Source organism: Heterodontus francisci, chromosome 20, assembly GCF_036365525.1.
Source record: "Heterodontus francisci isolate sHetFra1 chromosome 20, sHetFra1.hap1, whole genome shotgun sequence".
Taxonomy (NCBI): domain Eukaryota; kingdom Metazoa; phylum Chordata; class Chondrichthyes; order Heterodontiformes; family Heterodontidae; genus Heterodontus; species Heterodontus francisci.
Genome location: NC_090390.1, coordinates 90,428,435 through 90,444,257, shown reverse-complemented (window position 1 = coordinate 90,444,257; position 15,823 = coordinate 90,428,435). Strand labels below are relative to the sequence as shown.

Below are 15,823 nucleotides of genomic sequence, written 5' to 3'. Positions count from 1 at the left end.
CCTTCTCGAGGGCAATAAATGCTGGCCTAGCTAGCGATGCTCACATCCCATAAACGAATAAAAAAAAAAATCACCTACCTGCTAACCCAATTAATGCCTCTGGGCTTCAGCTCTGACGTCTCTTTGTCTCGGGCTCCTTTTCTTATATCACTGCTTGTTCTGTAAAAGACCAGAACACCACCTGCTCCTGCACTGCACTGAATTCCCACGCTTACCAGTTAGGTACTTTGTCATGTTGCACTCAGTCGAGTATGTGTGCATGTTGCGGTGTGAGATGTTATAACTCAGAGAGCCAGTGAAGGATATAACTGGAGTGTTTATTTACAGGGACATACATTGCATTATCATATACCTCCAATCCAATCACTACAGGTTCAGTCTGCTATATATATTTGAGCACAGGTTAATGCCCATCACCTGAATACAATTAAACACACAATGTACAATTAGCATGAGACATTCAATAGTCTCTGAAAACTCTGTTTCAAAGCAGGAGATTCGTGGGATTTATAATGACCTTGGATTAAAATATCCTTGAATAAACCTCTACCAGCCTGAGCTAGCTCAACTGAAATGTGCTGAAGCACTTCTCGGATAGTTCACTTTTGGGTTTCGCAATAACTGCAGCTTGTTTGAAAAAAGTCATTCTCCCAGATTAACAACAACATATAAAAGGTTTTCAGACAACATTGATCAAATGGATGTATGTTTTAGTCCACATCAGGGTCTAACCTCTACAACATCAGAGATATGGGTAGGAAATCAGCCTGATCGTGACATCTGCAGTACCATCGCAAGGGCAGCTGGTTCAGGGAGGAGCAGCGCCACGAGGGCAGCTGGTTCAGGGAGGAGCAGTGCCACGAGGGCAGCTGGTTCAGGGAGGAGCAGGGCCACGAGGGCTGCTGGTTCAGGGAGGAGCAGCGCCAGGAGGGCAGCTGGTTCAGGGAGGAGCAACACCACGAGGGCAGCTGGTTCAGGGAGGAGCAGCGCCAGGAGGGCAGCTGGTTCAGGGAGGAGCAGCACCACGAGGGCAGCTGGTTCAGGGAGGAGCAGCACCACGAGGGCTGCTGGTTCAGGGAGGAGCAGCGCCAGGAGGGCAGCTGGTTCAGGGAGGAGCAGCGCCAGGAGGGCAGCTGGTTCAGGGAGGAGCAACACCACGAGGGCAGCTGGTTCAGGGAGGAGCAGCGCCAGGAGGGCAGCTGGTTCAGGGAGGAGCAGCACCACGAGGGCAGCTGGTTCAGGGAGGAGCAGCACCACGAGGGCTGCTGGTTCAGGGAGGAGCAGCGCCAGGAGGGCAGCTGGTTCAGGGAGGAGCAGCACCACGAGGGCAGCTGGTTCAGGGAGGAGCAGCACCACGAGGGCAGCTGGTTCAGGGAGGAGCAGCACCACGAGGGCAGCTGGTTCAGGGAGGAGCAGCGCCGTGAGGGCTGCTGACCTGGGGGTGGGGGTGGAGAGTCATGACAGGAAGGCTGTTGGCTCAGGGCGATGTCATGCCAGGAGGTTGTTGGTTCGGGGAGGACTCATACCGGGAGGGCTGTTGGCTCAGGGAATACAAGAGTTCCTACAGCTGCACTTCACCACAGTGGTACTGTTTGGTTCTGAGACTCACTTGGTCTAGCATTTATTCAGTACTTGTGGAGTTTCACTTGGAGCTACTGTGCTTGATCACAGCCTTCTCCCCTTCTGACATGGTGCAGGCAATGGGAACCACAGAGCAGTCTGGATCCCCCGGGGGCTTATAGTTGAGCGCTCGTTGTCTTAGGTCAGGTGGGAATCTTCATCGGTGATGTACTGGAAAATTATACTCACAAAGGAGGTCTTGATGATCATGGCCTTGGAGGCGATTCTAGTGTCAGATTGAACCTGCATCATCACTTGTAGACACAATCCTCCTTCCACAACCTTCTCCACTTCCTATCGCCCTTTGCTTTCCTGGAATTTCATAAGCACACAGCCCCTACAAAGCCTGCCTACTCTCCTCTCACTATCCCTTTATCCTTCATTTCCAGAAGCACATCAACCCATCTTTCAACTTCATTTATATGTATGCTGCAATATATTTCGCAACTGTTCCCTATGACCTTTCAGGTGAAAAACCTCCATCTACTTGCCCTTTTTATTCCTAACCTCTTTTGACCCCTTCCTTCTCATCAATAATGTCCTTGGGCAGGATTCTTTGTTCTCCCCTCCATTATATAGAAAATCGATGGGCCGAAGGGCCTGTTTCTGTGCTGTATAACTCTTATGATTCTTTAAAATCAAGTCTCTTTTTGAAAGGGCACAAGCCTGAAATCTGTAACCTCCTCATAACAAGTTCCTGATAACTAGGATTATCCTTATTACCCCTCCATCTCTTCTCGAGGGCAATAATATCATCCTCCCTATGATTATATGGCCAGAACTGTTTCTCTCTCCTCTGACTTGCTGTCTTTTTCTAATACTCTTGTTCCCCATTTCTATATCACGCTCTTTTGCTTCTCTGGTAATGATGATGAGTTTGTTTTTCCTTTTCCAGAGTCTTTGTTAACCGTAGTTTAGCGATGGAGAAGATTAAATGCTTTGGATTTGACATGGACTACACCCTAGCAGGTGAGCAGTGCTGCTTCGAATGGAGTTCCTTCATTATTTGCTGTACTAAATTCTGTCCAAATCAGAGAGCATTTCCCTCTAACTTTCTTCTCTCCTGATGGGCTGCCTCCTCCACGGTTCTAGGAGCTCTGGCAGCCTCCAGAGGCCAATCTTCAGGTATGAGTGCTGACAGGCTGCTCGACTGTAGTGAGCATCACAGCCAAGTCTGTCCTCCTGTGACATTGACACAGAGCAGTTTCTAGCAGGAACATGAATTCTGACCGATTCCCTCCAACCCAGCGACACGGGCACAGTTATAACTCAAACTGCTGTTCTAGCTGACACCTTGAAGACCACATTAAAGTGGAATGGAATGTAGTAACTTGCCCAGAAATCTACATTTAAATGAAATAGATTGCTCCCTAAATCAAGAGATGAAGGTGGAGGAGGATGGGGGAGGGCCTGGCCCCAGTGTGGAGGGCAGTGATGAGTTGGCCCTACACATGGAACTAAACAAGTGGGCAAACTGTATGAGCTAAAAGCTTTCCTTCCTTGTGTTCTGATGTACATTGCAAGTATAACAGTCTGAGTATGTTGCACAGTACAGCCACCTTGGGCTAATATCAGAACGGTCATTCCTCTCCCCAGTCCAGCTGCCAACATTTCTAGATTGCTTTGCATTCACTAGCACCAGCTGTGCTATTTCTTAATCTCTTCCCAGCAAAGCCAGTCAGACAAATTGTACACAGTGTTTCCTGTAGAGTCAGGGGATTTCAGACTCTCACTTCTTGGAACTAGTGAGATTATTACCAGCAACAGAGAAGGAGGAGGAATGCTGGTGTGTAGAGGCCTGTATTTAGTGCTCAGTTACATCATAACTTAAACATAGTCAACCATTTCACAGTAGAAGGTGACAATCTGACATTGGGTTTGGAGATCAGGAGTACAAACCTGTCCATTCCAGAATAACAGCTGTTGGGTGGCAGGTTCTCTGTGCTGCTTTCACACCCCACTGACTTGATAGACATCAGTATAAAAGAACTATCTGCAGCGTGAGTGAGTCTTGGTTAAACCAAGTGTAAGCTGTGCTCAGCGGGTAGAACACTTGTTTCTGTGTCAGAAAGTTGTGGTTCAAGCCCCACTCCAGGGACCTATAATCCAAACTGTCACTTCCAGTGCAGTACTGAGGGAGTGCCGCACGGTCGGAGGGTCAGTACTGAGGGAGTACCGCACTGTGGGAGGGTCAGTACTGAGGGAATGCCGCACTGTGGGAGGGTCAGTACTGAGAGAGCGCTGTGCTGCTGGCGGGGCAGTACTGAGCGCCACGCTGTCGGGGGTGGGGGGTGGGGCGAGTCAGTACTGAGGAAGTGCCGCACCGTCGGAGGAGCAATACTGAGGGAGCGCCGCACCTTCGGAGGGGCAATAACTGAGGGAGCGCTATGCTATCGGAGAGGCAGCACTGAGGGAGTGGCGCACTTTCGGAGGGGCAATAACTGAGGGAGCGCTATACTATCGGAGAGGCAGCACTGAGGGAGTTCCGCACTGTCAGAGGGACAGTACTAAGGGAGTGCCGCACTTTCGGATGGTCAGTACTGAGGGAGTGCTGCACTTTCACCAAAGTGAATAACCTCCCATTTCCCCACATTATACTCCATCTGCCACCTTGTTGCCCACTTACTTAACCCATCTATATCACTTTGCAGCCTCTTTGTGTCCTCCTCACAGCTTGATTCCAACCTAGCTTTGTGTCGTCAGCAAACTCAGATACATTACTCTCTGTCTCTTCATCTAAGTCAGTAATATCGTTTGTAAATAGCTGAGACCCCAGCATTGATCCTTGCAGCATTCCACTAGTCATAGCCTGTCAACTTGAAAATGCCTCGTTTATCCCGACTTTTTGCTTCCTGTTTGTTAACCATTCCTCTGTCCATGCTAATGTATTACATCCAACTCCATGAGCCCTTGTCTTGCTTTTGTATGCACCTTATTGAATGCCTGTTGGAAATCCAAGTATACGACAGCTACTTGTTCCCCTTTATCTACCCTGCTAATTATATCCTCAAAAATGCTAATAAATTTGTCCAACATGATTTCGCTTTCGTAAAACTGTGTTGACTTTGATCATACTGTGACTTTCTAAGTGTATTCTTTAAGACTTGCTTGCTAATGAATTCCAGTACTTTCCCAGTGACTGATGTCAGGCTAACTGGCCGGTAGTTCCCTGTTTTCACTCCCCCTTCTTTCTTGAATAGCTAACTTCTAGTCCGCTGGGACCATTAGAATCTAGAGAATTTTGGAAAATTATGACCAGTGCATCCACTATCTCTGCAGCTAGGATGTAGGCCATCAGGTCCTGGGGATTTGTCGGATTTTAGTCCCTTAAATTTCTCCAGTACTTTTTCTGTGCTGATATCAATTACCTTAATTTCCTCACTCTTACTAGCCCCTAGATTACTCTCTATTTCTTGTATGTAATTTGTGTCTTCTACTGTGAAGACTGAAATATTTTGAGTCTATGTCTGCCATTCCCTCATTCCCCATGATAATGTCTCTTGTCTCTATCCGAGGGACCAATGTTTACTTTAGCTATTCCCCCTTTTATATACATGCAAAAGCTCTTAGAATCTTTTATATATTCCTGACCACTTTACCCTCATTTTGTATTTTCCCTATTTATCAACTTTTAGTGGCCCTTTGCTGGTTTCTAAAACACTCCCAATCCTCAAGCTTGCTACTATTCTTTGCAACATTATAAGCCTTTTCTTTTAATCTAATACTATGCTTAACTTCCTTAGAAAGTCACAGATGGATCCGTCTTGCTGAGTTTTTGTTTTTTAATGCAATGTGTTTTTGTTGAACATTTTGAATTGTTTCCTTAAATGTTTCCCACTGTTTATTTATTGCCATACCTTTTAATCTATTTACCCAATCAAACTTAGCCAGCTCTCCCATTATGTCTATGTAATTGGCTTTGTTTAAGATTTAGATTCGTGTTTGGGACTGGAGTTTGTCACTTTCGAATTTAATATGGAATTCATTTGTATTATGATCACTTTTTCCCAATGGATCTTTTATTAATGACATTACTAATAACCCTACCTCATTGCACAATACTAGGTCTAAAATAGCTTTAACCCTGGTTGGTTCCACAACATATAGTTCCAAGAAACGTTCACAAAAGCATCATACAAACTTATCTTCCAGTCCACCTTTGCCAAATTGATTGATCCAGTCTGTTTGAAGATTAAAGTCCCCCACTATATTTGAACTGCAGTAACAACTCACTGGAAGAACCTCAGAAAGAAGTTTTCATATTTGAAGTTTAGTTTGTTTTATTTTCCCCTTGCCTGCCTTTTGCTGGAATTTAGTTCCACAGGGACCTGTTACCCTACTCCCAAGTAAATGTTGCCATTTTTCATGTGTGAGCTTTGATGGGGAATTTTGGCCTGATATTTGACTTTGAATGGCATCACAGCCAGCTGGTCCCCACTCCTCACTGTCCAGCAGGAATTGCTGGATACTCATCAGCTATGGGAGCCCTGGCTGATTTATTTTTCCCTGTCCCTGGCACAGGGCCACTGGGCCCAATTGTAATACTCCAGTTCTGATCTGGCTGAAATCAGCTAATCCGACTAGAGATGGAATCTGAGAGCTTTCTGTTTCATATGGTTTCATGAAAGACTGCACTTTCACCCTGAGCCATGGTGGGGGCGGAGTGGGGGGTTCACGTTACCTGCATTAAACAGGTGGTCCATAACTGTGCATGGTTGTTCATGGTTCATGCTGATCACTGAGCCAAGGGCCCAGCCCACAAACTGAATGTGAGAACAGGCCTTGGGTTCAGCAACATGGCAGATGTTTGCAAAACAGAATTAATTTGATTGCAGTCAATTTATTTTATAAACTTTGACCAGAAGCCTGACACCCGAGGGAGCTGCAACATTGCAGCTCCAAACCCACCACTGCTCAAAGATTGATGAAAAAGGTGGGGGGAAGGGGTGGAGAGTGTAATAATGTGGTCACTAACTGGAGTAAAGAGACTGTGATAAGGATGGGTGATAAAGTGTGGTCATTAACTGGGGGTGTAGAGAGGTGTGAACAGGGTGTGTAATACAGTGTAGTCTCTAACTGGGGTCCACTGTTCAGAGAGCAGATTGTTTAGTTACTTTCCAAAGAATGGTGAATATGTGGATCGTGTGAGCAATTTCAGGAAGCAGCAGGAAGCTTTTGGTGAAAGAAGGAATTAGGGGTTTTAACAGATAAAATCCAGAGGAATTGCAATGGCCCTGTTGAGTTTTTCACAATACAATCTAGTGCTGTTGATACACATTGCAATAGTCTAGACTCATCATATCAGAGAAGCTATTTAACACTGTCTGCTATGTTTGATATGTCAGTGGAGTAAGAATAGACTTGATAGCTCCAGATATGCTTTGGGCAAGGAAGCACGAGGATGGGTACAGGCAGTAGTGTGGTGGAGGTTGTAAGAGTGTGGCTTAAAGGCCGGCTCGAGTCTGCAAATGAAACCCAACCCGAGCCCGATAGAACCACATCCGACCTGAGCCCGACCCGACCTGTCCACCGGCATAAAGTTGATTACGTTAAAGAGGTTGTGCTCTATCTTGGATGGAATCGCTCACTGCAAACTAGTGCGGAGTGTTTCCCGCCTTGACATCCTGGCTGTTACTGTGTTCGACCCGGCCCGACCCAAGCCGAGTCCGAATGCCGGACCCGGAAGAGTGACCCGACCCAAACCTGACAGATGTCATCGGGTCCCGTCAGGTCCGGGTTGGGTAGCCAGGAGCGAGTGTGACTGCTTGCTGCTTGTGGTTGTGTTTCCATTCTGAGCAGTGGGCAGAACTGAAGGTGTTTAGTGGGAAGTGGAGGGAAGGAAGGCTGGTGTCGTCTGACCCACTGCTGTCACATGGGCTTCTCTCTGCTGGTCAGAGAATGCAATTAACAGGTGTGACCTTGATTTAACCTTTGTATGGAGAGGAGGAATGCTGCACTGGAGCTGAGTGGCTGCTCATGGGACAAAACAGGGATAGAAAGGAAAAACAGAGGTCATAGATTTAAAATAATTGCCAAAAGAACTCGAGGGGAAATGGGAAATTTCTTCAGATGTTTGTTGAGATCTGGAATACGCTACCTGAGAATGGTGGAAACAGATTCATGGGGACTTTTAAAAGGCAATTGGCCATGTACTGGAAGAGGACTAATTTGCAGGACAATGGGGAAAGAGCAGGGGAGTGGAATTAAATTGGATAGCTCTTACAAAGAGCCAGTACAGATATGATGGGCCAAATGGCCTTCTCCTGTGCTGTAAGACACTGAATTTAAACCGAGCTCACTGTCTCAGTTGCTAAATGGTTTTGCTGAGTGGTACAGTTCCATACAGAATAGAGGGTCCCTGGTTTGACCTCAGCATATGCGGTCTTCGATGGGTCACCAATTGGGGGTAGGTGGCATGGGGGCTACTGTTGGCCTAAGCATTTAGGGGCTTGGGAGGAGTGGTGTGGAAATGACCTGGGGTTCTGCCACTGAAGCTGACATTTAAGTGTAGTACTGAGTGGGTATTGCCGTGTTGGAAATGCTCTCTGTCACGAGATGTTAAGCTGAAATTCCATCTACCTGCTCAGGTGTATGTAAAAGATCCCATGGCAATCTTCAAAGAGTAGGTAGTTTCCCAGTGTCCTGACCAATATCTTTCATTCAACTAAACTAAATAGTCGATCTGGTTACAGATTCAATTACTATTTGAGGGACCTTGCTGTATTCAAATTGACAGTTGCATTGGTCATGCAAACAGTGATTGCACTTCAGAAGTAACTCATTGGTTGTAAAGTGATTTGGGATGTGATAAGAGTCTGTATGAATACAATGCGTGTGCTTGTGCCAGTCATGGGGTGGATTTGGGTTGGATGCCTGTTTTACACATTGCCTGATTTTACAGTTCGTTGCTAGTTTAGATGAGAAATGTGGCTCTTCTCTGTTTCTCTCTATGTCTGTATCTCGCTGTGTCTATATGTCTCTCAGACTGTATAGCTCTCTCGTTTTGTGTGTCAGACTGGAAATGGTGGGAAGTGGTGTTCCACAGGAATCTGTCACAATTAATAGCAATGATTTGGATTCTTCAATCAGAATTGCAATTTCAAAATTTGTAAATGACACAAAATTGGGTCATGTAGTTAATGCTGCAGAGGACTGTGAAACATTACAGGTAGACATCAATAAAACTGCAGTATGGGTGTCTAATTGGAAAATTAATTTTAATATAGATAAATGAGGTGTGGTATATTTTGGTAGGAACAATAAGGAGACCACATACTCCTTGGAAAATGTGTCAAAGTGGGGGTGGAGGACCAGGGGGTTCTGTGGGGTTACAGTTACACAGATCACTAAAAGTAGTGATGTAAGTTAATAAGGTCATTAAAAAAAAGCAAGTAAAGCACTGGGGTTTATGTCTAGTGGGATAGGATTGAAAAGCAGAGAGGTTATGTTAAACTTGTATAGAACCTTGGTTACACCACACTTGGAGTAGTGTGTACAGTTCTGATCTTCATATCATAAAAAGGATGTAGAGACACTGGAGAAGGTACAAAAAAAATCATAACATTAATAGCAGACCTGAAAGGATATACCTATCAGGAAAGACTGAACAAGCTGGTGCTCTATTCTGTAGAACAGATGGCTGAGGGATGACCTCTTTAAGGTTATGAAAGGATTTGATCGACATGGAGGTACTGTGGGGGTGTCTAAAGCAAGAGACAGTAAATATAGGAAAGGCCCTAGAAATTCAGTAGGGAATTCAGGAGAGACTTCCTAACCTACAGAATGGTGAGATGTGGAACTCACAGCCTCAGGGAGTAATGGGGGGAATAGCAACGATGTATTGAAAGGGAAGTTAGATAAGCGCATGAGGGAGAAAGGAATAGCAGGGTGTGTTGATGAGGGTTGGATATGAAGTAGGGTAGGAGGAGGCTCAAGTGAAATATAAACACTAACATAGACTTGTGAGTGTGTGCTCGCACTCTCTCTCTCGTTCTCACTCAGTCACTCTCTCCCCCCACCTCTTCCTCCGCCCCCACCTCTTCCTCCGCCCCCCACCTCTTCCTCCGCCCCCCACCTCTTCCTCCGCCCCCCACCTCTTCCTCCGCCCCCCACCTCTTCCTCCGCCCCCCCACCTCTTCCTCCGCCCCCCCACCTCTTCCTCCGCCCCCCACCTCTTCCTCCGCCCCCCACCTCTTCCTCCGCCCCCCACCTCTTCCTCCGCCCCCCACCTCTTCCTCCGCCCCCACCTCTTCCTCCGCCCCCACCTCTTCCTCCGCCCCCACCTCTTCCTCCGCCCCCCACCTCTTCCTCCGCCCCCCACCTCTTCCTCCGCCCCCCACCTCTTCCTCCGCCCCCCACCTCTTCCTCCGCCCCCCACCTCTTCCTCCGCCCCCCACCTCTTCCTCCGCCCCCCACCTCTTCCTCCGCCCCCCACCTCTTCCTCCGCCCCCCACCTCTTCCTCCGCCCCCCACCTCTTCCTCCGCCCCCCACCTCTTCCTCCGCCCCCCACCTCTTCCTCCGCCCCCCACCTCTTCCTCCGCCCCCCACCTCTTCCTCCGCCCCCCACCTCTTCCTCCGCCCCCCACCTCTTCCTCCGCCCCCCACCTCTTCCTCCGCCCCCCACCTCTTCCTCCGCCCCCCACCTCTTCCTCCGCCCCCCACCTCTTCCTCCGCCCCCCACCTCTTCCTCCGCCCCCCACCTCTTCCTCCGCCCCCCACCTCTTCCTCCGCCCCCCACCTCTTCCTCCGCCCCCCACCTCTTCCTCCGCCCCCCACCTCTTCCTCCGCCCCCCACCTCTTCCTCCGCCCCCCACCTCTTCCTCCGCCCCCCACCTCTTCCTCCGCCCCCCACCTCTTCCTCCGCCCCCCACCTCTTCCTCCGCCCCCCACCTCTTCCTCCGCCCCCCACCTCTTCCTCCGCCCCCCACCTCTTCCTCCGCCCCCCACCTCTTCCTCCGCCCCCCACCTCTTCCTCCGCCCCCCACCTCTTCCTCCGCCCCCCACCTCTTCCTCCGCCCCCCACCTCTTCCTCCGCCCCCCACCTCTTCCTCCGCCCCCCACCTCTTCCTCCGCCCCCCACCTCTTCCTCCGCCCCCCACCTCTTCCTCCGCCCCCCACCTCTTCCTCCGCCCCCCACCTCTTCCTCCGCCCCCCACCTCTTCCTCCGCCCCCCACCTCTTCCTCCGCCCCCCACCTCTTCCTCCGCCCCCCACCTCTTCCTCCGCCCCCCACCTCTTCCTCCGCCCCCCACCTCTTCCTCCGCCCCCCACCTCTTCCTCCGCCCCCCACCTCTTCCTCCGCCCCCCACCTCTTCCTCCGCCCCCCACCTCTTCCTCCGCCCCCCACCTCTTCCTCCGCCCCCCACCTCTTCCTCCGCCCCCCACCTCTTCCTCCGCCCCCCACCTCTTCCTCCGCCCCCCACCTCTTCCTCCGCCCCCCACCTCTTCCTCCGCCCCCCACCTCTTCCTCCGCCCCCCACCTCTTCCTCCGCCCCCCCACCTCTTCCTCCGCCCCCCCACCTCTTCCTCCGCCCCCCCCACCTCTTCCTCCGCCCCCCCACCTCTTCCTCCGCCCCCCCACCTCTTCCTCCGCCCCCCCCACCTCTTCCTCCGCCCCCCCACCTCTTCCTCCGCCCCCCCACCTCTTCCTCCGCCCCCCCCACCTCTTCCTCCGCCCCCCCACCTCTTCCTCCGCCCCCCCACCTCTTCCTCCGCCCCCCCACCTCTTCCTCCGCCCCCCCACCTCTTCCTCCGCCCCCCCACCTCTTCCTCCGCCCCCCCACCTCTTCCTCCGCCCCCCCACCTCTTCCTCCGCCCCCCCACCTCTTCCTCCGCCCCCCCACCTCTTCCTCCGCCCCCCCACCTCTTCCTCCGCCCCCCACCTCTTCCTCCGCCCCCCCACCTCTTCCTCCGCCCCCCCCACCTCTTCCTCCGCCCCCCCACCTCTTCCTCCGCCCCCCCACCTCTTCCTCCGCCCCCCCACCTCTTCCTCCGCCCCCCCACCTCTTCCTCCGCCCCCCCACCTCTTCCTCCGCCCCCCCACCTCTTCCTCCGCCCCCCCACCTCTTCCTCCGCCCCCCCACCTCTTCCTCCGCCCCCCCACCTCTTCCTCCGCCCCCCACCTCTTCCTCCGCCCCCCACCTCTTCCTCCGCCCCCCACCTCTTCCTCCGCCCCCCACCTCTTCCTCCGCCCCCCACCTCTTCCTCCGCCCCCCACCTCTTCCTCCGCCCCCCACCTCTTCCTCCGCCCCCCACCTCTTCCTCCGCCCCCCACCTCTTCCTCCGCCCCCCACCTCTTCCTCCGCCCCCCACCTCTTCCTCCGCCCCCCACCTCTTCCTCCGCCCCCCACCTCTTCCTCCGCCCCCCACCTCTTCCTCCGCCCCCCACCTCTTCCTCCGCCCCCCACCTCTTCCTCCGCCCCCCACCTCTTCCTCCGCCCCCCACCTCTTCCTCCGCCCCCCACCTCTTCCTCCGCCCCCCACCTCTTCCTCCGCCCCCCACCTCTTCCTCCGCCCCCCACCTCTTCCTCCGCCCCCCACCTCTTCCTCCGCCCCCCACCTCTTCCTCCGCCCCCCACCTCTTCCTCCGCCCCCACCTCTTCCTCCGCCCCCCACCTCTTCCTCCGCCCCCCACCTCTTCCTCCGCCCCCCACCTCTTCCTCCGCCCCCCACCTCTTCCTCCGCCCCCCACCTCTTCCTCCGCCCCCCACCTCTTCCCCGCCCCCCACCTCTTCCCCCGCCCCCACCTCTTCCCCCGCCCCCCACCTCTTCCCCCGCCCCACCTCTTCCCCCCCCACCTCTTCCCCCCACCCCCCCCCACCTCTTCCCCCCCCACCACTTCCCCCCCCACCAACTCCCCCCCCACCTCTTCCCCCCACCTCCCCCCCCACCTCTTCCCCCCCCCCACCTCTTCCCCCCCCACCCTCCCCCCCACACCCTCCCCCCCCACCACTCCCCCCCCACAACCCCCCCCCCACCCAACCCCCCCCAACCCCCCCCCAACCCCCCACCACAACCCCCCCCCCACCTCTCCCCCCCCACCACCCCCCCCCACCAACTCCCCCCCCCACCTCTTCCCCCCCCACCACTCCCCCCCCACCTCTTCCCCCCCACCAACCCCCCCCACCCAACCCCCCACCTCAACCCCCCCACCACTTCCCCCCCACCACTTCCCCCCCACCTCTTCCCCCCCACCACTTCCCCCCCACCACTTCCCCCCCACCACTTCCCCCCCACCACTTCCCCCCCACCTCTTCCCCCCCACCTCTTCCCCCCCACCTCTTCCCCCCCACCACAACCCCCCCACCACTTCCCCCCCACCTCTTCCCCCCCACCACTCCCCCACACCTCCCCCCACCTCTCCCCCACCACTCTCCCCCCCCCCACCTCTTCCCCCCCCCACCTCTTCCCCCCCCCACCTCTCCCCCCCCACCTCTTCCCCCCCCCACCTCTTCCCCCCCCCACCTCTTCCCCCCCCACCTCTTCCCCCCCCCACCTCTTCCCCCCCCACCTCTTCCCCCCCCACCTCTTCCCCCCCCACCTCTTCCCCCCCCACCTCTTCCCCCCCACCTCTTCCCTCCCACCTCTTCCCCCCCCACCTCTTCCCCCCCCACCTCTTCCCCCCCCACCTCTTCCCCCCCCACCTCTTCCCCCCCCCCACCTCTTCTCCCCCCACCTCTTCTCCCCCACCTCTTCTCCCCCACCTCTTCCCCCCCACCTCTTTCCCCCCCACCTCTTCCCCCCCACCTCTTTCCCCCCCACCTCTTTCCCCCCCACCTCTTTCCCCCCCACCTCTTTCCCCCCCACCTCTTTCCCCCCCACCTCTTCCCCCCCACCTCTTTCCCCCCCACCTCTTTCCCCCCCACCTCTTTCCCCCCCACCTCTTTCCCCCCCACCTCTTTCCCCCCCACCTCTTTCCCCCCCACCTCTTTCCCCCCCACCTCTTTCCCCCCCACCTCTTTCCCCCCCACCTCTTTCCCCCCCACCTCTTTCCCCCCCACTTCCTCCACCCCCCACCTCCTCCACCCCCCACCTCCTCCACCCCCCACCTCCTCCACCCCCCACCTCCTCCACCCCCCACCTCCTCCACCCCCCACCTCTTTCCCCCCCACCTCTTTCCCCCCCACCTCCTCCACCCCTCACCTCCTCCACCCCCCACCTCCTCCACCCCCCACCTCCTCCCCCCGTACCTCCTCCCCCCGTACCTCCTCCCCCCGTACCTCCTCCCCCCCCCACCTCCTCCCCCCCCACCTCCTCCCCCCCCACCTCCTCCACCCCCCACCTCCTCCACCCCCCACCTCCTCCCCCCCCACCTCCTCCCCCCCCCCACCTCCTCCCCCCCCCACCTCTTTTCACCTCACACCTCTTTCCCCCCCACCTCTCTTCACCTCACACCTCCTCCCCCCCCACCTCCTCCACCTCCCACCTCCTCCCCCCGTACCCCCTTTCAATACCCCCCCCTTTCAATACCCCCCCCTTTCAATACCCCCCCTTTCAATACCCCCCCTTTCAATACCCCCCCCTTTCAATACCCCCCCCTTTCAATACCCCCCTTTCAATACATTCCTTTCAATACCCCCCCTTTCAATACCCCCCCCTTTCAATACCCCCCCCTTTCAATACCCCCCCCTTTCAATACCCCCCCTTTCAATACCCCCCCCTTTCAATACCCCCCCTTTCAATACCCCCCCTTTCAATACCCCCCCTTTCAATACCCCCCTTTCAATACCCCCCCTTCAATGCCCCCCCTTCAATGCCCCCCTTTCAATGCCCCCCCTTTCAATACCCCCCCACTTCAACACCCCCCCACCCCTCAACACCACACCCCTCCTTCAACCCCCTCCCTCCCCTCCTGCTCCCCCCACACCCCCTCTCCCCCCGCCACCCCTTTCCCCTCCCCCTCTGTGTTACTCTGCTCTGTATAATTTAATATCCTGTGCACTCCACTTGCCTGTGCTCAGAAATGGCGAATGGCACATTGTGGGCTGCTGGTACCGATGGTGTTGTGTCCAGCCTGAGCGTCTAGGATTAGCTCTTGCGAGCATTTTCATCGGTTCCCATGATAAATGCATGTTCTATAAAATGACCCCTAACCCCCAACCCTTGCAAATTTCCGATACGTAGATGATCCATTTGCTGTATTTGAATCTGCAGCTGCATGTAAGAATTTCCTTACACTCCTTAATGTGCTTATCTAACAGGAAACAGAGAGTAGGCATAAATCGGTCATTTTCTGGTTGGCAATATGTAATGAATGATGTGCCACAGGGATCAGTGCTGGGGCCTCAACTTTTTACACTTTATATAAATGACTTGGATGAAGGGACTGAAGGTATGGTTGCTCAATTTGCTGATGACACGAAGATAGATAGGAAAATAACTTGTGAAGAGGACATAAGGAGCTACAAAGGGATATAGATAGGTTAAGTGAGTGGGCAAAGACCTGGCAAATGGAGTAGAATGTGGGAAAGTGTGAAATTGTTCACTTTGGCAGGAAGAATAAAAAAGCATATTATCTAAATGGTGAGAGATTGTAGAGCTCTGAGATGCAGAGGGATCTGGGTGTCCTAGTGCATGAATCACAAAAGGTTAGTATGCAGGTACAGCACATAATTAGGAAAGCTAATAGAATGTTATTGTTTATCGTGAGGGGAATTGAATACAAAAGTAGGGAGGTTATGCTTCAGCTATACAGGGCATTGATGTGACCACATCTGGAGTACTGTGTACAGTACTGGTCTCCTTATTTAAGGAAGGATGTAAATGCATTGGAGGCAGTACAGAGAAGGTTTACTAGACTAATACCTGGAATGGGCGGGCTGTCTTATGAGGAATGATTGGACAGGCTAGGCTTGTATCTGCTGGAATTTAGAAGAGCAAGAGGAAACTTGATTGAAACATATAAGATCCTGAGGGATCTTGACAGGGTGGATGTGGAAAGGATGTTTCCCCTTGTGGGAGAATCTAGAACTAGGGGTCACTGTTTAAAAATAAGGGGTCGCCCATTTAAGACAGAGATGAGGAGAAATTTTTTCTCTCAGAGGGTTGTGAGTCTTTGGAATTCTCTTCCTCAAAAGGCGGTGGAAGCAGAGTCTTAGAATATTTTTAAAGCAGAGTTAGATAGATTCTTGATAAGCAAGGGGGTGGAAGGTTATCAGGGGTAGTTGTAAATGTGGAGTAATCGGTTCAGGCATGAACTTACTGA

At 53.6% G+C, this 15,823-nt stretch overlaps 1 protein-coding gene across 1 annotated transcript in view; it reads left to right on the top strand.

Moving 5' to 3' along the window:
- The window catches only part of nt5c2a (5'-nucleotidase, cytosolic IIa), a 142,876-nt gene that overhangs the window by 35,133 nt on the left and 91,920 nt on the right, over nt 1–15,823 (top strand). Inside the window, exon 3 of the mRNA XM_068053223.1 lies at nt 2,516–2,589. Coding sequence (XP_067909324.1) covers nt 2,516–2,589 — 74 coding nt within the window. The remainder of the gene's footprint in view (nt 1–2,515; nt 2,590–15,823) is intronic.